We start from the raw sequence: 25971 nt of genomic DNA on the forward strand, positions 1-25971 counted from the left end.
TTTTACGGCTCTAGCAGTGATTCTCAACCCAAGGACCCCCAGTGCAATAGTCTATACGGACCCCCATTTAATGGCATTTCTATCTCTGGGACCCCCAATATTGTAAAATCAATGTTAATTTAACTCTTGAGAGTGTTCCATTTTGTACACTCAGAGTTACAGACCCATAAGGGTTCCAAAATATCATTTATCTGGGGACCCCCTGGAACTCCCTCCAGGACCCCTGGGGGTCCCCGGACCCCACTTTGGGAACCACTGGTCTAGTCTACTGGTTCCACTCACTCGTGACATTTTATTATTATTTATTTTTTAAGGTCTCCAGGATAGGAGTGTTTTTAAAAAAAATGTCAAGTGGTATTTCTTAGTGAGAATATGTGTGCAAAGTTTCTCCGAAATCGGACACGGCATTCATGATTTACGCCATTTTGTACAAAACGGGCAACTCCTGAAAACTTTGGAAGCCAATCTAGGCCAATCAGGATGGAATAATATTATGATCCTACAATCCTGGTCTCTAAACTGCCTCCCCCTGGCCAGCCAGGGCGCCTGATGGAGGGGAAGGGAACTGGTTGGAATAACGTGTTCCTTCTACGCGCTACGTCCAACCAGGGAAACTCCCCCCTGTACCCAGGTGAAAAGAAGCGGCTCGGACGCTCAAGCACTCAAGGAAGCATGAGGTCAGTCTGTTGCTCTCCCCAGGTTGGCGGAGGGTGTGTAGAGCCCAGGATTGCATATAGATAATTAACACTGGGTGAAAAATGGGTTACAAAATCGTGGGATAAAAATTATATTAAAAAAGGATTGAATATGAGAAATCAAACAGACCTGTCTTGATCACATGACTATAGAGATCATGTGTACTGATTAGTGTGACATTTTGATCAAATCTGAAGGAGTAATATAAAAAAATATGTTTTACATAAGTCGGCCTCCTGGTGGCGCTATAAAGAGCAGATGTTAAAAATGCAGGGCAAAGGGTTTTTCTTGGCCTCTAGGGATAGGAGTGTGCATCTAAAAACACCAATATGCCAGTTATAGCGCCACCATGAGGCTGATTTGAGTGGCATTTCTTGGCCTATAGTGGGAATGTACGTGCAAAATGTCATGGAAATCACACAATGTGTTCATGATTTGTGGCACTTTGTTTAAAACGGAGCACTCCTGCGAACTTTGGAAGCCAATAGCCAATCAGGATACTGTATGAAACATCTATAGAGAGGCTGTTTACCAATTTGCGTGAAATTTGGACTAAATCTGTAGGTCTATACTATCAAAAAAATGTGTTTTGGGCCTGGGCCGCGGCTGAGCAGTCCACCGGCTTAGGCGGCACCTAAGCCGGTTATCCATCCTGACGGCGTGCCGCAGGTTCGAGTCCCGAGCCCGCCGGCCTTTGCCGCATGTCTCCCCCCCCCCCCCCATCTCTCCTTTTTACATTACTTTCCTGTCACATTACTGTACCCCATATATCAATAAAAAGGCAAAAAAGCCATAAACAATATCGTACAGAAACAGTTGAAAATGGGGAAAGTATATACAGTTGGAGGAGGTACAGCAGAGCTATGTCACATTGCGTTGTTACAATATACTGTTATATATAGAGGGTATAAAGCTTTTTGAAACGAATAGCACCAATCTTTCCACTTCATCTTGTCTCTCTCTCTCTCTCTCTCTCTCTCTCTCTCTCTCTCTCTCTCTCTCTCTCTCTCTCTCTCTCTCTCCCCTCCCCCTCTTCTCTCGCTCTTTCTACCTGTCACCACAGGCATCTCTGATCACAACGATGACTCATGTGGTTCACACCTGCACACTCGGCAGGCGAGGCCCCACAGTGGCTGAAGGAGGGTGACACTATAGCATGGGGTGGTGGGGGTGTGTGTGTGTGTGGGGGGGGGGATGGGGGTCTTAATAACTTGTTTGTGGATGCAAAAGAGGCTTGCATCAAAGCGAGAGAGATCCGCGGCTGGGAAAATAGTCACGCTTGCTCTTTAAAAAAAATAAATGCATAAATAACATTCAAGGTCACGGATGTAGAATTCATTTGTGATGAAGAGGAGTACATAAAAAAACAGTGTTGTTTGGAAACCCTTGGTCTACATAAAATGGTTTAGTGTGTCATTGATTTATTCCAAGTGCCTATTTTTAAACGGATACTGTATATGTAGTTCTTGCATCCCTTTTATGTCTGGTAGCTTATAACTTACCGGTAAGTGTGCTTAATATATCAAACCCTTTTCCCTCTCTCTCTCTCTCTCTCTCTCTCTCTCTCTCTCTCTCCCTCTATCTCTCTCTGTCTCTCCCTCTCTCTCTCTCCCTCTCTCTCTCTCTCTCTCTCTCTCTCTCTCTCTCTCTCTCTCTGCAGTGAGTGACAGCTGTTTTCGGAACCTTGCAGAGGACCGCAGTGGCATCAACCTCAAAGACCTAGTCCATGACCCCTCCCTGTGAGTACTGTGGCCGATACATAGAGAAATTATAGTGAAACACTGCACCAGAATCTATACCAGTGGTTCCCAAAGTGGGGAGCCTAGGGGTCCTTGAGGGAGTTCCAGGGGGTCCCCAGCTAAATGATAGTTTGGAACCAAATGGACCCATATGGGTCTGTAACTCTCAGAGTGTAGTTAAATTAACATTGATTTTAAAATATAAATTGGGGTTCCCCAGAGATAGAAATGCCATTAAATGGGGGGTCGGTAGACTAATGCACGTCAAACTGGGGGTCCTTAAAATTAAACGGGTTGAGAATCACTGCCAGAGCCGTAAAAATCTTCTCTTATGGGGGTCCCTGGCATATCTTTTCTAATGGGGGTCCATGGGCTAATCAGTGTCAATTTGGGGGTCCTTGACATGAGAAAGCTTGGGAACAACTGGTAAAGATAACACTGCACCATAATCTATATGAGCAAAGCTCTTGTGTCTTCTGAACAAACTCCTCTTTGACCGAATTTCGGACACGACAGACATGGACGTTTATTGGACAATGGAGTCTAATAACGGCGTGGCTTCCCTGAACCAGCTCCGATCTTTAGCTGTTGATACTAAGTTTACTATGTGTACATTTTGTGAATGAAGCCACACAAATCACGATGTGGCGTTGAGTGGTGAAGCTATAGCCACACACCATACAGGACTAATCCGGATGGCATCCTGCCCGCATTGATAAACTGGCTGCTTGTGGGCACGTCCAGGGCTTGATTTGCTAGGGGTGTGTGTGGGGGAGAAGGGGGGGGGGGGGGGATTCCTTGCCTCTGCTTTCGATAACCACCTCCCCGCTCATTCGTCTTTATTGCCGGTGCTGGGGATATGTTTTATTCCTGCCTCTGGTCAGACCTTTCGGCAAATGTAGACAATGTCAGATGTGTTTGATTTGATTTGTTGATTTGTTCCCGGGCAGAAACTCGATCTTATCTTCATATTCTCCTTTTTTGTGTTCTTTTTTAACGGCCTGTTTCTGAATTTGAAGCCTCAAAAGTAACAGTTTTGGACATAATGACGTTTCCGCCTTGATAATATCACAATTTCCCCATTGTATTTAAAGATGTATGTAAAGGAGTAGTTCACCCAAACAATGACTTATTGTCTCCACCAGGCCGAAGTCATGGGGGGAGAGAGTATATTTTACACTCCGTCTGTGTGTGTGTGTCCGTCCGTCCATCCGTCTGTGTATAGCTAATCTCCGGCACTGTTAACCCGGTCGATGCCAAATTTTGCACACACACGCCCTGGATGCCAACGATGAACCTCTGCCCCAAATTTTCCAGAACGGGCTGCACCAGGAGGCCGACTTTTGTAAAACACATTTTTTTATATTACACCTCCAGATTCTGTCCAAGAATCCCGCAAATCGTTACACAGTATCTCTACAGTCATGTGTTCAAGACGGATCTGTCAGTCAGATATTTCATATTCCATCCTATTGGCTAACATTGGCTTTCAAAGTTTGCAGGATTGGCCCGTTTTGAACAAAAAGCCTCAAATCATGAACGCAGTGTGCAACTTTCCGACTTTCCTACTAGGCTGAGGAATATATCCCACCCTTTTCACATTGGCCTGTTATAGCGCCACCAACAGGTGGATTTTTGCAAAACACATTTTTGGAACAACCATGATTTGAGGCAAAAATGCCTCAAATCATCCAATTGCCACCCAAGGCATAAGATGGCACCCTTTTCACATTGGCCTATTATAGCGCCACCAGGAGGCCACAACCTGACCTGGCCTGGTGGAGACCTGTGCCCCAAGGGGCACTTTATCTATAGTTTTCTATCAATTGCACACCCCATATGAAGCCATGAATTCAAGAAGATTTTTGTTTTAGTTTTGGTCGCATTCAATCCCCAGTGGTGGAATGCAACCAAGTACATTTACTTAAAGGTCCGATGACATGCCCCGAAATTAACATTGCTGATACTGTACTTAAGTACAATTTTGAGGTATTTGTACTTTACTTAAGTATTTCCAATTTCCGATACTTTCACTTCTACTCCTACATCTCAGAGGCAAATATCGTACTTTTACCGCAATTGTTTGAAAACTTTGGTAGTTAGTTTGGAGATTTTAATTTTGATTAGAAAACATACATTAAGCACTTCAACCCTATATATATATATACCGGTACATTTCGGTACAAATAGCCGATCTACAAGCTCACAATGCGTCGCGATGCGACTCATAGTGAGCTTGTAGATCTGCTATTTTCAAAAGGTTTTGTACACATTTTGAACTTGCACTATGAGTACTTTTACTTTTAGCACTTTAAGTACATTTTGATGCTGATACTTTTGAACTTTTACTTGAGTACATTTTGAATACGGGACTTCCGGGAATAATCTACATTGCAGTATTGATACTTTTATTTAAGTACAACATTTGAGTACTTTTCCCACCACTGTCTTCTAAACCAATAATTTGATGACCGGTGACACTCAACGAATGTATGTCCTATATAGTCTCCTACTGACCCGGTCATCAAATGATTGGCTTAGCAATGCGACAAAACAAAACAATATCTCCATGAATTCAAGTGTAATTGATGGAACATAAGCCATTTTTTGGGTGAACTACTCCTTTAACCCTGTTCGCCCCTGTTTTGAGAAGAAATGTCAAAATAAAATGAAGTAGCAGATCTACAGCAGGGGTTCTCAACCCGTGGGTCGCGACCCCTCGGGGGGTCGCCAAATTATTTTAGGGGGTCCCCAAATTATAAAAAAAAAAAAAATGATTTTTTTTTAAATTTTATTTTCACGATTTTTCAAAAATAGCAGACCTACAAGCTCATAGCGCGCCACTCGGTGGCACGCTATGAGCTTGTAGATCTGCTATTTTTCAATAGCTAAATTATAACAATGCTTAAAACACCAAAAGGGGTTCCCGCCCAAAATGGTTTAAGGTTATTGTAGCAGTCAATTTATATTGGGGGTCGGGAGGGGGCGGGGCGGGGGTCCCGAGACATTGCCAAAGCATTTCCGGGGGTCCCCGGCCAAAAACGTTGAGAACCCCTGATCTACAGTACAAGCTCACAAGCTGTTTGTCAAAGAAGTGTGGACCTAATTGGTTATGAAAATTAATGTCTGGTCTCAGACACTGTTCTCCACAGCGTCACGGTCATCCTCCATATTATTGTCATTGATTTCCCGGTCACGGTGTCACAGCACGGCACCGGTCAATACCGGGTGGCACCGCGCCGTGGCTGTCACTGTACCCGTCCATGCCAGTCATGTCCTTTTAAGGGTGATTTGGACTTGGATGTGTGCCAGCGCTGTCCACCGAAAAAAGCAGGTCTTTAAATTTAGACCTGAGGCCGATGCTACAAATGTCTTCTAAATCTATGTCAGTGGTTATCAAACATTTTCATGTCAAGGACCCCCAAAGATATCTGTACTTGGCCGCCAACGCCCATCTGAAAATATGTTGTTCCAGGGACCCCCTCAGAAGCAAAGATTTGAGTTAAAAACATTCACTCTGAAAGAATACAGTATATATTCAAAGTTCTACCCCACATATTCACGATTAAAAAAAAATAGCAGATCTACAAGCTTGTAGATCTACAGATCTACAAGCTACAAGCGTGGCACTCAGTGCTACGCTATGAGCTTGTAGATCTGCTATTTTTCAATAGCTCAAGTATAACATAATGCTTACAACACCAAAAGGGGTTCCCGTCCAGAATGGGTTAAGCTCCCAATCCTTGTGATCTTTTAGATCTGCTGGAAAACAAAAAATGAAGACACCTCTGACTTAGGTGAGCACAGCGAATCATCAGGACAGATAACCATATATATAGCACCTTTTGAAACAATGTTACAAAGTGCTTAAGAATTTAAAATCAGCAATAAAAACAACAACGGTATCAGTGCGAATAGAAAAATGGGAACTACCAACTGTGTGTGTGTGTGTGTGTGTGTGTGTGTGTGTGTGTGTGTGTGTGTGTGTGTGTGTGAAATGAAAACTATATTTACCCAGGGTATCTGGGCTAAGCTCAAGAACTTGTTTCCAGCCAGGCCCTGCTCATAGAACATTTCATCGTAGTGGTTCAATGCCTTGTTCAAGGGCACTTCAGCGGTGGTAATTTTAACGTGTCGGACCGCTGATTCGAACTGGCGACCTTCCGGTATCAAGACCGCTCCGCAATCCGTTCGGCCACCGCTGCCACTGTGTGTGTGTGTGTGTGTGTGTGTGTGTGTGTGTGTGTGTGTGTGTGTGTGTGTGTGTGTGTGTGTGTGTGTGTGTGTGTGTGTGTGTGTGTGTGTGTGTGTGTGTGTGTGTGTGTGTGTGGGGGGGGGGGGGGGGGGGGGTTGGGGGTTGGGGGTTGGCTGGGTAGGAGAGAGGGAGAGGATGCTTGTGCCAAGTCATGTATGTCACGCTGTCCTGACACACGGTCCCTGACACCACTGCTAAGTGAGTGTCAAGCGACCTGTCTAATGCTTATTAGTGTTTGCACACTGTGTGTGTGTGTGTGTGTGTGTGTGTGCGTGCGTGTGTATGCGTGTGCGTGTGTGCGTGCGTTTGACAGCATATACACATGTCTGTGTCTTTTTGATCAGGCTTCCATAGAGTGATAGACCGTGCCCTGTTTCAAGGACAAGTACATTTTAGACTGGGTTAACCAGTCATTAACTTTGCGGAAAAAAAGGTTGTTTCTTCAAAATATGTGGGCGTTTCCCCTTTTTGATGATTAGTTCCCATGCATGCGCTGGATGGTCAGAGATTTCGATATGGCAGGCAGAGTGCAGTAAAGTTAGAAGTTGCACATTCCACTGAACAGGATAATAAATAACAGCAACGATGACTCATGAGACGTGGTAAGATCGTCTGCAGGTCTTCAAAAACGTATGAATATCTCGGGTATTTGTGCCTGTATAGCTTTAGTATATGCATAGTTTAATTATATAGAAGATATTCCACAGTTAGGTTCTTAGCTTACGTACAGTATGATTCATGATGATTATTTTTATGTATATGATAAGTCGCTCTGCTAAATGCCTAAATTGTAGCATATAGACATTAGCAAGTGATACAATGCTAGTGTGCTACCCTATCATTTGGTCCACAGTGGCCAGACACAGCTCTCCTCAGAAGCCGGCGTTTGTAATTGTACATGTAACCTAAAACAGCGATTGTGCCCGAACGATTCTCGAGTCTGTCTGTCGCTCCCAGGCTGGCCTGCGTGCGAAAAGAACATGTCACCAGCAAAAGTATAGTGGTCACACTAAGTACACCATTATAAGCACTTTATCCATTTATACTATTATGCTACACATGGGAGTCTGTCCCCGTTACAATGCACTAGTCCCCTGGGAGATGCTGAGGTGGAGCGCCACACCTACCGTCAGCTCCCAGTACTTCCCGCACGACTTGCCGTACCCAAGCCGTGCTACTCATATTCTGAGTTGGCGGTGCCCAGGATCGAACCCCTTGAACTTGTGGTTCAAAGGCTATTTTTGAAAATCTTTGAACAATACCGAAAATCTTTGAAAAATTCAAAATCCTGCTCTTCTGGTACAAAACTTTTTCAGAATGGGGTCAAATACATGTACATATCAATTCGTAATGTCCGTGACGTGGAAAAAGTCTGCTGTAGTCGGCAGTAGTTCCAACCGCACAAATGGTGGTGTTAGTGAATGCTCAGTGACCCCCCCCCCCACACACACACACACACACACACACACACACACACACACACACACACGTCACACACACACCATCCAACCACCGTCAGCTTTGTGTATTTTAAGCTAAAAACATATGCACTCGTGGCTCTTTTACGTAAGCACTTTGCACGAAAGCGTCTACAATATGTTGTGAACAGGGTTCCGCTCTCTACATCAGAGCGGAACAGATGGACAGGCACACACTGTGTGTGTCTGTGTATGTGTGTGCGTGTGCGTGTGCGTGTGCGTGTGCGTGTGCGTGTGCGTGGCTGCGTGCATGCGCAAGCGTGTGCTCAGTTGTGCTCCGGAGAAGGTGGCTGATTAAGAGACAGGCCTTGTATTGACCTCAATGCCCTCGGCCCCTTGTGTGACATTAATTCCACGCCTCTCTCCTCGTGTCACTTCCTCCATCACTTTGACCAGCTGGGACACTGTGTCCTCAATGTGCCACCGTCACAATGACAGAGAGACATAGAGAGACGGAGAGAGAGAGAGAGCAAGACAAAATACACAAACTTCAATCACAGCAATATAGACACATGTTTGCTCAATGACACACAATCAGTCTGTGCAATCTGACATATGGGAACATCATGGGGGGTGGGTGGGGTTGCTGGGGGGCCGTCAGAGATAGAAAAATGACAAGTAGTAGAGAGGAGGAGAGAGAGGGGTTAGGGTGGGGTGGTGCATGGGTGGGAGGTGACGGAATGTGGTCGGGAGAATGATACCGACACTCAAGGACACTCACAGGAGGCAGTTTTGTGTGTGTGTGTGTGTGTGTGTGTGTGTGTGTGTGTGTGTGTGTGTGTGTGTGTGTGTGTGTGTGTGTGTGTGTGTGTGTGTGTGTGTGTGTGTGTGTGTGTGTGTGTGTGTGTGTGTGTGTGTGTGTGTGTGTGTGTGTGTGTGTGTGTGTGTGTGTGTGTGTGTGTGTGTGTGTGTGGCTATAGGTGCAGACTATTTGTCTTTATATTTGGCAGCCTAGGGCATATGCACAGACTGGTTGTTAGAGGGTTCCAACAACTTGGGATGCCCAAAAAGGAGGCAAAAACGCTGGCAAAGTATTGTGGTGTCTCTGCTATAATTGGCAGCCGTCATATATGGCGGAGACGCTGTTACTTATACCCATAGAGTACTGTGTGACATGCCTGTTGTATCATGAAAAAACATGCCATGACTTTGCAGATGTAACTTTAATGCATCTATAATATTTGTGTCCTTGTATGCATATCCTTTGTGTGGACATAAATAAATGGTTAAAATGTGTATGTGTGCGTGTGCGTGTGCGTGTGCGTGTGTGCGGGAGACACTGTTTGTGCGAAGTGTTTGCAAGGTTGCAATGTTATGTGTTAGTGTATACAGTATGTGGACGTGCGTGTATGGCTGTTCTGTATGTACAGTACTACCGGTATACTGTATGTGTACACATACTTACATCCTGAACGTTGAGTGAGCCAACGGCGTGTCGCCACCCTACAGCAACAGTCTTTTGATCATTTTACTAATTGTGGTGGCCAAACATAGCTTCCAGTCAATCAGACGGGTTTACGTCACAGTGTGGGAGGTCAGGGAAGCAGAATATATATATTTCTTAATTTTTGTATAATCATTTTGAATGTATTAACGCAAATCTTCTCTTCTGTGGGTTTGAGAACTACTGAGTTAGTAGTAATTAAGGCCTACTACGGCAGGCCACAGCCAGACTGTCTGACAGCTAGGTCTTGTCGCTGACATTGGACAAAATAGTTTAAAACAAAAATATTTGGCAGTCTTTAGTCACCCTTCTATGATTGTCAGATTGATTTGACCTCGAGTGTCGGCACATTTTTGAGTCGACAGCTGTTCTGAAGTAGCTTTTAACATGCATTATAATTGAATTCACTGTGCCGCTGTGGGCTGTGGAACTTTCTGTGTTTACCCATGGCATCACCGATGTGATTACCAAATCTGACGTTCTCAACTGCACTCCTGAGAAGACTAGCGGTTCTGTGCATTGCGTTGTTTTACCATAACCGTGTAGCAATGCACACACAGTAAAATCCTCAGCGGTCAGCGGCCATTTTCAACTCTTGGGTGTGTGTATGAATGTAACAGAAACGTGTACCGTCTGCGATAAACGAACACTCAGGGTTATACAGTGTGCTTTCAGGCTCTTCAACCGCGGTGCCGCTTCAATTTGGTGCCCCTTATACGTGGCTGAAATATCTGGAGTGGATATTTAATGTAGCCTGGATGGATTATGAAGAGTCAGAGATAAAGGAGAAAGGGATAGTCTATCGGCGATGTCAGATCTGGACCATGATGACATTTATTGTGACGATAAATGGAATGCTTGTATGGTTGGGAGTGTTCATCCTCAGAATATGTTATTGTGTGTGTGTGTGTGTGTGTGTGTGTGTGTGTGTGTGTGTGTGTGTGTGTGTGTGTGTGTGTGTGTGTGTGTGTGTGTGTGTGTGTGTGTGTGTGTGTGTGTGTGTGTGTGTGTGTGTGTGTGTGTGTGTGTGTGTGTGTGTGTGTGTGTGTGTGTTCGCCTGCAGCTGTGTGTGTATGTGCTGGTATATAGTAAGTGTGTGTGTGCGCAGATTTCTGGTGCATACTCCAAGTGAAAGCATGGGAATGGAGCCGCTCGCTGTGCAGAGCTCTCTGCACAGTGGGGGTTCAGGAGGTGAGCTCCTCTCCTCCCCTCTGCTTTTTACCTACTCTTCTCTTCTCTTCTCTTCTCTTCTCTTCTCTTCTCTTCTCTTCTCTTCTCTTCTCTTCTCTTCTCTTCTCTTCTCTTCTCTTCTCTTCTCTTCTCTTCCCGATGCTTCTGGTGACTGATATTGCCGTCCTAATGCATGAGGGGCCTGTGTTTTCTCAATAATAATTGTTTTAATTTATTTTATTGGTGGAAAATTAATAATAATAATAATTAATTATGGAATCATACATTTCCCGTCAGTGTGTGTGTTGGTTGGTTGGTTGGTTGGTCGGGGTGAGAGAGCACGTGACATCACGTGGCATCATGGGGGTGGCGGTGGCTCAGGGGTAGAGTGGCCGGATGGTAATCGCAAGCTTGCTAGTTCGAACCCGGGCTCCCCCAGAGTTAGTGTCGAAGTGTCCTTGAGCAAGACGCTGAACCCCTAATTGCTCCTGATGTGCTGGTTGGTGCCTTGCATGGTTTCCGCGGCCATCGGTGTATGCATGGGTGAATGTAATGCACAATCTATGTAAAGCGCCTTGGATGAAAGGCTGTATAAATGCACCATTTACCATTTATCATCAGGGATGGAGCATGTGACATCATCAGGGATGGAGATACCTGATGTTCAATATTAAGCCCATATATGGAGATCCCTGATCAATATTGACAGCAACTCTACATCTGACCTCAAACCTCAACCCCTTAGAGGGGGTCTGTGGTCTCAGCGGGAGTCGGGACAGACGGACAACTCTCGTAGATGTATTTGTCGATTCTGACATTTTCGATCTACGAGAGTTCAAAGACTTGGGTGCGTCGAGCGAAACCACCTGCCTCAAAGTAACACTGAACATGTACAAAATCTAAGGTGCTTTCCTGGTTGCTCCACCTGTCCGATTATTCTCCGGGAAGGTTCTGAAACCTGGAGGTCCGTAGTTTTCGATAAAATAGGTGTTTGAATCTCTGAATCTTTCATCCATCTTGGATCTGTCCTCGTCTCCCCAAATGAGTGCGACTGGCTGCGCTACCCTGGCCACCAGGGGCGCTGTTGCACAGTTGCAATGGAGGACAGTTCAGAAAACTTAGGTCAGGATTTAGAAGGCGTTTTTAGAATCGGCCTCAGTCCAAAATGGGTTAAGCCAGATTACTTTGTTCATACTTATAGGAAATAGCTGACCTACAAGCTCACAGCGCGTTGCAGACGCGATGCGCCGTGAGCTTGTAGGTCAGCTATTTTGAACGTACGACACCGTCGTGCAACGGAGCATAAATTAGGCTTCAGGAGGAGGTGACCCTCGGAGCCTTGGACAGACAACTGTACAGAATGCACTCTACACTGCATGCTTCTGGGACTACAAATGGCTCTACACTCACGTGTGTGTGTGTGCGTGTGTGTGTGTGTGTGTGCGTGCGTGCGTGCGTGCGTGCGTGTGTGCGTGTGCGCATGTGTGTGTGCGCGCGCGCGTGTGTGTTTTGCAGAAAGAGATGGATGAAGTGGCCTGTACAAAGAGCTTGTATTATTAATGACATCAGTGCCTCATCATGGCAGTGTCCTGCAGCCACTGAGACGTGAGTGCATCTGGCTCACAGGTGTGTGTGCCTCTGTGATGGAGTACATATGCACGCACGCACGCACGCACGTGCACAGACACACACATTTCAATTTACAATTTATAAAATACATTATCAAGGCACACGCACGCACGCACGCACGCACGCACGCACGCACGCACACACGCACGCACCCACGCACGCACGCACGCACGCACGCACACACACACACACACACACACACACACACACTCCCTTTTCTTGTTTGGTTCTGACTGCATTGGCACTGAAAGTGACGTCCTGGATTTGGGGGGGGTTCCCCTTTATCCAAGTATATGTTGCCTATAAAAATAGCTCACATATTGGCTACATATTCCGTCTCAGATGTTGGTTATTAAAGAATATCTCACAGCGTATCAATTCGTGCCGTGCTGCGAGCTTGTACATCTGCTATTTTTGAACAATTTTGCGAAATATCGAAATGTCTTGAATAATTGAGCTTTTAAAGGGATACTAGTATAGGTCTGTGTGTGTACAAACACACTCCCCACTCCCCTTATTGACAGGCATCAAACATGGTTTAATTGATTAGAGTACTAACGAGCACATAACAAGTTTGACACTTTTATGGCCCAATCAATCAACTCAGTGCACACCCCCTTTGAAGTTCAAAGGGATCAATTAAGAGCTCTGGACGAGGTCCCCTCTCCCCACGCGTGCGTGCGTGCGTGCGTGCGTGCGTGCGTGCGTGCGTGCGTGCGTGCGTGCGTGCGTGCGTGCGTGCGTGCGTGCGTGCGTGCGTGCGTGCGTGCGTGCCGGTAGGCTAAATGTTACCTAGTTTTCCTTTAACATCCTTAATTGTCACGAAAAAGTTTGAGAAGCACTGTCCTACTGTATGTATCTCTCTCTCTCTCTCTCTCTCTCTCTCTCTCTCTCTCTCTCTCTCTCTCTCTCTCTCTCTCTCTATCTCCCCCCACCTTGCCTCCCCTCTCTCCGCTGCCTTGTCTTTTATTCATAGAAAGATTTGGCCCGGGCGTCCAGGCTTTCAGGCCAAACAGCACTCTGCATCAGCCTCTCTCTCTTGCGCACGCACGCACGCACGCACGCACGCACGCACACACGCACACACACACACACACACACACACACACACACACACACACACACACACACACACACACACACACAACTCAAAGCACTGACTGGACCATCCCAGAATACAGTTTTGAAGGGGGAGTCCAACCAGAGACATAATAGCTGTGGCTGCTACACAGTATAGCCTATAGCAGTGGTAACCAACCTTTTCAAGCCCAAGAGCCCATTTTATTCCCAATTGTAAGCCATGATCTACCACTAAAATATGTTTTAAAAAAACACTTGTTTTTTGCGATTTCTGACAGGCTCAATGCATGTGCACACATCCAGACAAAGACTATAGTTTAAGAATACATTCTGATAGTTATATAATTAATGCCTAAATATTAAGACAAATGTATTAGAAATATACATAATTTATACAATAAACATATTTGTTATTTTGTTTTTAATAAAACAAAACAAAAAGGACATGAAATAAATTGCTTATACAGCACAATATTTAGTTTCTCAGTTTGATGAATATTCACATTTACAGATGTTCAAATGACAAATGCATACATGACCATATATTTGAACAGATATGGTGACAGATACAATACTCTCAGGGTCAGCCCACCTTTAATGAGACTGCTGTGACTGCACATTATCTGCAGAAATCTGGTTCATAGTTAGTGATTGCCAGTCTGAGGGTGTCATTAAGATGTGAGTCAGATAGTCAGTCATACGAGTTCTAATAATGTTATTATTTGCATTTGTAAAAAGGCCATTTCACATAAGTAAGTGGAGGCATGCAGCTTGAGTGCACACGACACAATCAGGGGATACTTGTCTCTGCTCACAATTGACCTAAAGTCCTGGTCTGGCAGTTGGCAGTCATTTACTAGTTCAGAAATCTCCATTTAATCCGAAGTTTTGTCCTTTTTTTCCAATGGAATAGGCCCTATAGTATCTGCTGTATCTTTACAATTCCACACATACAACAGCTCAGAGCGGTTCAGATCGCCAAGTCATACACCTACGTGACGTCAAGCAAAACTGTGGCGAAACTACCACCAATCCCCATTGGAGTTTCCTCTCCTCCTCCGTCACTGCATGGCTTCCCCTCCGCATTGTTTGCCCTCTATCTCCACGCGCAACGGCACACACCGCGCCTCATGGCCCAGTCAGAGATTTTGACATTGATCTGTCCTCTGGCACCAACTGTGCATCCGTTCACCACCTTCTAACTTGCTTGCATTCTTTAATTTCGGCAATGGTACCTCCACCCCCCAACAACAACCCCCTCCCCCTAGCATCGCGCCTACTCCCATTTCTGAAAGCCTCCATTACACCCACCCCCTCCGTCTGTGCGTCTTATGCAGCTATTTCTCTTCAGCCACGTTTACCGATTCCATGCCACCATTGACTCCAGCGCTGTGGTCGGCAGTGCCAACAGAATGAAGAAGAAGAAGAGGCCGCGAAGAAGACCCCGTGAATCGGCCCCCTGAACAAGTTTTTGGATCACGATGACATCACACCATGGAAGCAAGCGTAAAAACAAATGATAGACGCCCTGAGGGCGAGAAGCGTCACCCAGGCGTTGTCCGCATGGGTGGCGGCAGACTGCTGGGCGAGCGCTGGCACTTTGGCATGGGGAATGAATTCTGTACTGGCCATTATTGGACCTATAACACCTATGAATTCACACCAATAAAAATCACGCACACATAGATGTATACATATACAGACATGCATGCATACACGCAGTTGGGAACCACTGCTGCACGCACGCACGCACGCACGCACGCACGCACGCACACACGCACGCACACACGCACGCACACACACACACGCACACACACCATTATCCATTTGTCCACTCTCCATTTGTCCAGACAGACAGCAGATCCCTTTGTACAGAAACGGCATCCCCAACTGTGTGTTGAAAAAAGAGAAGAAAAAAACCCGACAACCAACCAAACACACACACACACACACACACACACACACACACACACACACCGACAACGTACACAGCAGCTCGAGGCTTCAGACAGGAGTGGTTGCCTAGGTAACCGTGGGAAGGCAGAACCCTGGTTATTTGTGTTGAGCATATTTTCATTTGGGCTGAAACAGAGAGGCAGATTGTTACCGTCGGAACAGACACCTCGTATCTCCAGCTTTCAACTTTTTCATGTTTAGTTTTTGTCATAACGGTGAACGCCCTACTCCGTCATTACAACTACAGCTGGGGCCGTGTTCTCTCCTCCGCATCATCAGTGCCCATACCCGAGGCATGTTCTCCCCGTGTCCCCTAGGGTAGGTATCCTCACAAAAACATGCAGTAATCCTGGTCTATACCTCCCCCTGGGGCGCCTGATGGAGGGGAAAGGAACTGGTCGGAATAACGTGTTCCTTCTACACGCTACGTCCGGCCGGGGAAAATCTCCCGTCAGGTGAAAAGAAGCAGCTTGGACTCCTCATGCATAGAAGGAAGCATGAGGTCAGTCCGCTGCCCCCCCAGGTTGGCAGAGGAAGTGTAGCGCCCAGGATTACATTAGATAATTGACGTGTGTGTGGGTGGGTGGCTGTGTGGGTGGGTGGGTGGCTGTGTCTGAGCACGAAAACAGCATGGTTGTTTTCCACCACCCATGTGCGCAACCTAACACACACACACACACACACACACACACACACACACACACACACACACACACACACACACACACACACACACACACACACACATATTAACTGTATATATTATGATTTCGGGTGTGCCAGTACAGTCACAGTACAGTACATTACAGTAGAGGGTATACACTACAGTAGAGAGACCCCAACACGGTAACTCTGTCATCTCTCAACCGTTTTGGACACGGGGCAGCACGCCGGAACCGGTCCGCCCCCCTGGGCGCGTGCGTTCATGTGGGTCTGGATAGTTACGAGTGAGGAGACACAGGAAAGAGGGAGAGAGTGAAGGGGAGAGACACCCAGCAAAGGTCATCATGAATGGGACTTGAACACGCAACGTGTTAGGGCCTAGATATGTGGCATGCGCCTGGACCACTCTGCCAGCGCTGGCAGCCTGGACCACTCTGCCAGCGCGGGCAGCCTGGACCACTCTGCCAGCGCGGGCAGCCTGGACCACTCTGCCAGCGCGGGCAGCCTGGACCACTCTGCCAGCGCGGGCAGCCGGGACCACTCTGCCAGCGCGGGCAGCCGGGACCACTCTGCCAGCGCGGGCAGCCTGGACCACTCTGCCAGCACGGGCAGCCTGGACCACTCTGCCAGCGCGGGCAGCCTGGACCACTCTGCCAGCGCGGGCAGCCTGGACCACTCTGCCAGCGCGGGCAGCCTGGACCACTCTGCCAGCGCGGGCAGCCTGGACCACTCTGTCAGCGCGGGCAGCCTGGACCACTCTGCCAGCGCGGGCAGCCTGGACCACTCTGCCAGCGCGGGCAGCCTGGACCACTCTGCCAGCGCGGGCAGCCTGGACCACTCTGCCAGCGCGGGCAGCCTGGACCACTCTGCCAGCGCGGGCAGCCTGGACCACTCTGTCAGCGCGGGCAGCCTGGACCACTCTGCCAGCGCGGGCAGCCGGGACCACTCTGCCAGCGCGGGCAGACGGGCACCCCCGCTGTTTTTGAATTTGAGTCCGTTTTGGACATATGAGGTTCCCACCCCGACAGAGACTTAACGGGGTACTATAGAGACCGTGTTTCTGTGTGGGCGGCAAGAAAAGAATCACCTAATTTACGGGTCGCCTTGACATTCTCTGTCGCTCGACTATAGAGAATGTCTCTGTGCCCTTTCGCCGAAGCAACATTTCATACAGTATAAAAAACTCTTTCGTGGTGTCTAATTCTCAAGTCAGTGTCTTGTAATTGTCTGAGGATAAAATAGTAACTGATAAGTTATGACTGTGTGCGTGCGTGCTTGCGTGTGGCCAAAGTCACCCTGATGAATAGCAGCTACTCCAGTTATTGTCTGAGGCAGGGTATCATAGCATTAGGTGTTTAATGTGATGGTGAAACAAGATACAGTACAGTCTCCTGAAAAATTATGCTCCTTTAAAAATATTAATAATAAAAATAACAAAAGGCTGCGGTGGGGGTTACATAAGGAGTGTCTGTGCAAAGTCTTCACCTTCAGCCCAGGGTTGGTCTTTTCTGTGTGTGTGTGGGGGGGGGGGGTGTGTGGGGGGGGGGGGTGTAATACCTGGCTTGGCCACAGGAGGACAGCATGGCTCACTGTTGAAGCAGCACTGTGTCGTGTCCTTGTGAGAAGTGTCCCTAGTGGGCCATCCTGAGGAAATCCTTACAGGAGGAGGCCGTTCAAGGGCATTCTCTCTCTTTTTCTCTCTGTCTGTTAACTCCCCTTTTCTCTTTTCTCACCACTTCTCACATTCACACTCCTCCGTCTCTTTCCACGTCTGTGTTATTTATTTCTATTTTGGATTGTCGGTGTGCAGCATCTGTACCCTTCTTGGGGGCCAGATGCTTGTCCTACAGTACGTACTAACAGTCCAACATACGTGGTCGGTTAAGACTCACCCGTGGCTCCAACATGCGTGGTCGGTTAAGACTCACCCGTGGCGCCGGCATGCGTGGCCGGTTAAGACACATGCTTAGGTTAGGGTTTGGGGTAGGACGTCTGTTAGTACGTCGGACCAAAGAAATGCACCCCCCTGTTCTCTCCCTGTCTGTCTCTGTCTCGTTCACTTCCTGTCTTACTATACTTACTGGTCTCACTGTGTCTCACTGTATACTTATGTCTCCCCATCTTATACGTCTCTCTCTTTTACTGCATCTCCGTCCGTCTTTCGGCGATCTCTCTACTACTATAGTGCAAAATGTATACTCACTCGCCGAAAACTGCAGATCTACAAGCTCAGGCTTCACCCTCTCTCTCTCTCTCTCGCATTTTACAGTTTCTACTGTCTTTTTTTCCCCTCACATGTTTCTTTGTCTCTATCCTACTCTGCCCTCCTTGGCCCATTTCTTGGGGGTTGAAATAAAAATACATTTAGATTTTCTTTTAAGAAAGCATTGTGGGGGTGTTTTTTTTTCTTTTTCTGGAGGCCACAGGATGCTTCTCGATCTGGTTAACAGAAACAAGCATTTAGTCTTGAAATCTCACTCTTGATTTTACAGCATGCGTTGTCACATCAGCCTACTCTGTAGAGGGTGGGAACTAAAAGAGGGATAATAAGTGTTAGCTATTTAACCCTATTATATTTCACTTGACCTTGGTCCCCCAGGGGGACCTTGGTCCCCCAGGGGGTCTCTTTGTACTTGGTCCCCTCCCCTCCTTTATTCAATCAGTTATACTTCCATTGTACACATTAGGCATACAAGGGAGCAAAATACCGTTCTCCGCAAGTCGTGGTGCTTGTCACACTTGTGTGAAGTGAGGGGCGCTCTTATCAGAGCAGGTAATATTGGAGATTTTGCCGAACTTGTTTTATTTTTAATTTTATTTTGCCAAATGATTGCCTGTTATGATGTGTGTAAAATTGGGACGCTATAGGGTTCACATGGTTAGAATGTTAAGCAGGGGGATGTGCAACAACAGCGATGAAATGGATTCGAACCTACATCGTCAGTGGTTATGTACCATGATCCAGTGTGACAGAGTTTGGATTGTAATTTCACGTCTCTCGCTCTCTCTCTCTCTCTCTCTCTCAGGCTGGGGGGCATGATTGTGGCCTATAAGATAGTTCCAGATGAGATTGATGAGATTAAGGTAAGTAACACTACACGTCTAGCTAGCGTATCTATTATGACTGTACTCTCTTGTCTGTCTGTCTGTCTGTCTGTCTGTCTGTCTGTCTGTCTGTCTGTCTGTCTGTCTGTCTGTCTGTCTGTCTGTCTGTCTGTCTGTCTGTCTGTCTGTCTGTCTGCCCATGCCTGCCTGTCTGTCTGTCTGTCTGTCTGTCTGTCTGTCTGTCTGTCTGTCTGTCTGTCTGTCTGTCTGTCTGTCTGTCTGTCTGTCTGTCTGTCTGCCTGCCTGCCTGCCTGCCTGCCTGCCTGCCTGCCTGCCTGCCTGCCTGCCTGCCTGTCTGTCTGTCTGTCTGTCTGTCTGTCGTTCTGTGTGTGACAGACACATCTTGATATCATTGACAAAGTCAAAGTCTCTGCACAAAGTGTGCTATGAACTTTGTAATATAAAACTTTATTCATAAGCACAAAGTTACTCCCCAAGCGGGTCGTTCCAGAGCCGAGGAGCTATGAAATTACGTGACATGTTTGTAAAATACGTGTCACACTTTGGAAAGTCACACTTTAAGCCTATACCAAAAATGCTCTAGCAACTTGTAGTTCCGCTATTTTCGGGCATGCGAAACCAGGGCACAATGAAGTATAAATACAACGTAGAACTAGAGGTGCTCCGATCAGGTTCTTTGGGACCGATCCCGTTCACCCATTGTTTTTATCACGATCGACACGATACCGATCTTGTGCGTAAGGGGGGCATTTTTACATTTCCAATTTTTTGGGGGGGAAATATGTGGGGAGGAAGGGGAGAATGTTTGGGCCGTCACAAAGATGCAACACAATATTATACTATATACCAGGGGTTCTCAACCCGTGGGTCGCGACCCCTCGGGGGGTCGCCAAAATATTTTAGGGTGTTCCCATTGCCAAAGCATTTCCGGAGAGAAAAAACCAGACCTGTATATTGAGTACGAACACGAGCAGCCAAAACGTATTTCAAAAGTGTAATTATTTTTCTTTATTTTTGAGTGGTGTAAACCACTCCTACAACTGGCTTAGTCTGTGCAGAAAAAATGAGCATGGTTTCTATGTTCACCCTGTTCATCCGGGTGTGATTTCATTACGTCAGACATGATTTTTGAGTGGTGTAAACCACTCCTACAACTGGCTTTGTTAGTCTGTGCAGAAAAAATGAGCATGGTTGCTATGTTCACCCTGTTCACCCGGGTGTGATTTCATTACGTCAGACATGATTTCATTACGTCAGACAGGCTATATTACACCACTCAGTTCACACGGGTGTGATTTTTTTATTTTAATTGATTTCAGAATCCAACTTTTTGGATTCTGAAAAGAGGCAGGCTAATAATTAGATGTATAGGCAAACACTAGTAGATCTACAAGTTCACAACACATCGATGTTCATTAGAAATCTCCAAACTTTAGATGACAGTAGTAAACATAAATGTATGCACTATATCTTTATCTCTATTGATCATCACTGTCGATGATGTAACTGTGTGTGTGTGTGTGTGTGTGTGTGTGTGTGTGTGTGTGTGTGCGTGTGCGTGTGCGTGTGCACGCGTGCGTGCCAACAGGAAACTCTGGTGGACTGGTGTGATGAAAAGGAACTCAACCTCATCCTGACCACCGGAGGCACTGGCTTCGCTCCGCGAGATGTCACACCCGAGGTGAGTTTCACAGACACTCACAGGCGCTCGCATCCACAGTACACATGCCTTTTATTTTATCTCTCGCCGTGTCTCTCTCTCTCTCTCTGTACAATTGGCATGTATGGAGTAATGGAGTACATGTTAGTCTCTTATCAGCTTTCCTGTTTCACTTCGTCTGGGAAGGAGGTGAGGGGGCGGGGGGGGGGGGGGGGGGGGGGAGGATAAAGAGCGTTCTCCCGATCTAGTCGGGTTCAGTTTGGAGGGGTCAGCCCCATGGCTGTTTTTTGCTGATTATCGCTGTTTGTTTCCAAAACCGATTAACACACGGCGTAATTAGGCCCGCGGTCACATGGGAAATAAAGAGGTAGGAGATGGATCCTTATTGACTCGCAGCATTTCTTTTTCTCTTGTCTTTAATCAGGGATCTTGTCGCAGGCGTTCATGACACAATGTGGTACATGTTGAGATGTTGAGATGTCGCAGTGAACGGAATGGCCCTGATGTACTTTAATACTGACTCGCATGCTGGAAGACAATGGAGACACAGACACAACAACAATAAATAAACATACATGTATATAAATATATATGTTGAATATAAATATATAAAACAACACAGGAAGAATTAGAGCAATACTTCAGGGTATTATTTGAAAATAGGGTGACGTGTGTGTGTGCGTGTGCGTGTGTGTGTGCGTGTGCGTGTGCGTGTGCGCTGCCTAGTGCCTAGTGATGGAAGCATGAAGCATACAGCTCCATTATGCTGTATAGCCTCTTCTCTGCAGGAAGAGACATCGTAACAGTCACAGCCAGTCAAATTGCGCAATTCCCTTTTCTTCTTCTTCTTCTTGCAAATGTCTTTCACTCTCCCTCACTCGCCCTCCCACTCTCGGGGGGGTCCTTCTCTTCTACTCTCTCTCCTCCTCTCTCCCGCAAGTCCCCCCCCCCCCCATCCCACCACATTCTCCTCCTTTCTTCCCTCTCCTCCTCTCTCCCGAGTCCCCCATCCCTCATCAGAGGGGTCCTCTCTTTGATGTCGCCCCCCTCCCCCTGTCCTCACTAATGGTACGTTTGAAGTGTCACTCAACTCAAGGGCACCCAATGCACAGCTGGAGGAGAGAGAAAGCATCTATCTTTGCCACTATCTATCTGTTGGGAACGTGTGGCGGGCACGCACGCACGCACGCACGCACGCACGCACGCACGCACGCACACACACACACATGCACACGAGACTCCTCAGTGAAAACAAACTCACGTGCCATATCTAATACTCACACAAACTTGGATTGCTGTGAGGTTGCATAGTCACCAGAGAGGCTGTGGTTAATTAGTCCTGTTGAACCCCCTGCTGAGGTTTTATTCCCTCTTTCTTCTGCCTACTGTCCAAATAAAGTCATAAAAAAAGAAAAAGAAAGGTAGAAAACCGAACACACCTGTAAAAACGAAATAAATGGTAAACTAGAAATGCACTCTGTTGTGATGCCAACTTGTGCCTTGCACACAAGTAGGCCATACATGGCCTATTCGCACGCAAGCAGAGCGCGCAAGCACTGCTACTAACTAATGTCAGAAAATGTCAGAAAACAGCCAATAAGGGACCACCATCCTTACCCCGACATACATACATACATACATACATACATACATACATACATACATACATACATACATACATACATACATACATACATACATACATACATACATACATACATACATACATACATACACCCAGCCGATCACCAAACGTACCATAGTTACGTCATCAGTCAATCCCTGACACATGACTCCAATGTGTATCTTTGACTTGGCTGCTCCAATGTGGATCTCAGACTTCATGTGCTCAGCTTGCAACATCTGTCAGACTCATCAATGACGTCAGGCGTCTATGATGTGTCAGATGTATAGTCCAAATTTGGGCACGGTTTCACCTCGATCACAGGCCCATTGAAAATGTGTGGAAAGCCTATGTGACCTACTGGCAGTGTACACACGCACGCACACGGCTATCCTCTTGCAGAGCCGCACCACACATATTGTGCAGTACACTGCATGTACAACATGCTCTCTCTGTGACACCGAATCATATGTCATCTACTTGAGATGTACAATAGCCATACAAAGGAAGGACAAAAATGATTATGATTTAAAAGATTTGTTGAGGTAGTTGATAGATGCTTTGGGTGTATATGTGTCTGAGACTCTAAGTATTAGGAAGTGTAAAAGATTCTGAAAATCTACATTGATCGATATTGATATTGATCGGTAGGTACCAAAGGGTGAGCTGCATTGTATGACTCTTCCATGTTATTACAGGTAGTCATCATTATACGTGTTACATTGTTCCATGCTGAATATCAAAATACGTTTGCACTGGCAGTGGCGTCATGGGTTTGTTTGTAGACCTAGACAATGCAGGTGCACTGGGCTGTAGGGCGGAGGGTGAATTTCAGATTGTCTCCTTTATTGTGGCAATCTATAAGAAATGTATGTATGTTATTTACAGTTTGTCATTGAAAAAAACGAAAACATGTTAGCTCTATTCGGCTATAAATATTTATAATAATTTAGGCTAGTTATCCAGCAACTCACGTGCCGCTATGTTTTTTGTTTTCATACACACCTTCCCAGTAACAGCCTGTTATCTTTTGTAACATACAGCCTTAGTGCGTTGATTGAAACCTTTTCCACGGCTAGGGGTTGGCAGTCATGCCCGTGGCGAACATTTCGGCAACACACCATGTCGCCTGGCAGTGACTCTGGAGAACAGAGATAGAATAACCATCAGTTTGCCTAGCTGCCCAGAATAACCAACTCAGATATGTCAGTTGCTTTTGTTTGGAAAGCGGAACAAAGATGACAGAAGATTCCCTCAAGGCCCGGCTTTGAACAGCTGGAGGCAGCCCGGCCGGAACTGGCAGATGCTGGTGGACTTGGGCCAAAGGGAAGTAGCTTCGGTGGCTAAAAGCTCAGCTCGTAAAGTACCTATACCGTAGTTTAGCCATTTGAACCCTATATGGTTGACCGGAGTCCCTCAGGGCTTTGTACTATAGTGTATTTTCTGTTTTCATTCTACAGTATATTAAATATATCGTCGATAAGAAATAACACATACAAGCAGCTCACAACACGTCTGCAAAGGTTTCCTCCACAATTCGGACACTGCAGGGACTTAAGTGGTGAGAATTGTCACGATGGATCAAGTAAAAGATTGTAGCCACATTTTGAGCATGCATGATGATTTTGTGTACTTTTCTGAGCTTTCTGAGCCTTTATTTGATAGGCACTGTGCAGTGTGCAGCAAATGGTCATCAAAAAGAACATGTTTTGACCCCAAAGAATAGCTTACAGACTGGTAGCCACTGGGGTCCTATATAGTGATCTTCTATTCTGTGATCAGTTTTATATTCTTTCATGGTGTTTCTCTATGGGAGGCAGAATGGTCTAGAAGAACGAGCTAATCATGCAAACTGCTGGACTGATCAGTGTAAAATGTGTTATGTACACTACCTGTGTAGGCCAAGGAAGTATACCTCCACAAATTATTTTTATATATATATATTTGTATCTTATCTTATTTTGGTGATATATAGAAGTCAAAGAGGGACAGATGGGGCTGAAACCTTGCCCATCTAACCTCCCAGACTCATCGGCCAGATTGGAGGCCTCTCCCTTGAGGGCCTTGTTGTCGTGCGACAATTTGTACCGGTTCACCACCTCGTCCACTTGACAGTACAGACCCCTTGCTGATAACCGAGCGATAGATAATAACAGCGATGAAGAGGATGTAGAAGGCCCCTATGAGCAAAAGAGGCTCCTGTAACATCCAGAGCTTATTGAAGGTGTAATGGACCACAACGTCCTGAATGTGCTGTTCTACCATATTGGTTTTGGTGGCGACCAACACCGGGCGGCCAAACGTATCCAGGTATGTATAGTGCAGCTGGTCTGGCATACGGTCAATTGGGTAAGGTGTGTCCACACGGATGTTCCTGGCCCCCTCGGGCAGGATAATTTTCACTGTGAGGGAATCAATGACCTGGTCCACAAAGACGTGGTCAACCAACCTCATCTTCAGTGCATATTGATCACGCCGGGTGTAGAGGTGCTCATAACTCGGCAGTTTGTAGCCGATTATGTAGTCCGTCTTCCAGCCACCGAACAGAGGGAAGCGGGGCTTGACCTGCATCTGGACAGAGTCCACCAGCACCCGCAGGCGTGAAGTGGAAATGTTCCCGATCTCATCCCGGTAGTACACATCCTGGGCAGAAGCAGGGAGGATGGTCTTGAAGGAATTGACGGCTGAAAGGCCGCTGTCAGGCTGCATCTGGTATTCATAACGGGAGAAGGGGCCCTTTAGGAGCGCCCCCGTGTGCCGCAGGTCAATGCTCTCCTCCACGGCGATGTTACCCCAGTGAGAGACCTCCATGGTGCGGGTCATGCTGCTGATGGCGAGGAAGGGCGTGTTGTTTTCATAATGGATCTCCATCGCATCCTCGCTGAAAGGAGCAACGTCACGGAAGGGTCCATACTGGATGGCCTCGTTGTACTTGATGGGGTGGCCCAGTTTGGTGTAGCTCTCCACTGCCTTGGAGGCCAGGCGGACGTGGGTGTTCTGGCTCAGGGTGGGGTAGGGGGAGTACAGGTAGTGGTTTCCCTGGAAGACCACCAGTTGACGCTCGGCCTGGGTGATGTGCGTCGGGAAGGGCTTCAGGACGTGGCTGAATACCATCTCCACTTTCACTCTTAGCTTAGCACCCGCTTCCATGCTAAAGGGCAACTGTACCTCGTAAAACTGCCCACGTTGTCCATGAATTGTGGTCTGCGCGAGTCCAAGAGTGGCATCCGCCTCTTCAGCATCACCCCACACTGAAGCACCTATGTATGCCAGGTGAGGTGCCAGGTCGGGCTCCACTGCCCATGTGAAGCTCTGCACCGCAGAACCTCCACGGTTGGACAGGAGGATGTCTACAGTTATCTTAGCCAGATGAGTGCTCAGGTCCACGGTTCTCTTCACATTCTGGTTGCACAGACCGTCCGCTGTCACCGTGGGACTGCTGGCAATGAGAAGCAGAAAAGTGGAAAAGACAAACAGTGTCCAGTTTATGTTATAGGAAGGTGCCATGGTG

The 25971-nt window shown here is 46.8% G+C and overlaps 2 protein-coding genes across 11 annotated transcripts in view; one reads left to right on the forward strand and one right to left on the reverse strand.

Moving 5' to 3' along the window:
- The window catches only part of gphnb (gephyrin b), a 133050-nt gene that overhangs the window by 36193 nt on the left and 70886 nt on the right, over nt 1-25971 (forward strand). For all 10 annotated transcript variants that reach the window (XM_079525378.1, XM_079525381.1, XM_079525382.1 and 7 more), the window contains exons 2-4: nt 2357-2435; nt 19137-19194; nt 20765-20857. In XM_079525378.1, coding sequence (XP_079381504.1) covers nt 2357-2435; nt 19137-19194; nt 20765-20857 — 230 coding nt within the window. The remainder of the gene's footprint in view (nt 1-2356; nt 2436-19136; nt 19195-20764; nt 20858-25971) is intronic.
- LOC306940497 (dolichyl-diphosphooligosaccharide--protein glycosyltransferase subunit 1-like) lies at nt 21253-25967 on the reverse strand (the record flags this gene model as incomplete). Its single annotated transcript, XM_079525595.1, has 2 exons — nt 21253-21364; nt 24583-25967. 2 exons carry the CDS (start codon nt 25965-25967, stop codon nt 21253-21255), a joined length of 1497 nt encoding a protein of 498 aa, XP_079381721.1.

The sequence above is a fragment of the Electrona antarctica genome, assembly GCF_951216825.1.
Source record: "Electrona antarctica genome assembly, chromosome: 17".
Taxonomy (NCBI): Eukaryota; Metazoa; Chordata; class Actinopteri; order Myctophiformes; family Myctophidae; genus Electrona; species Electrona antarctica.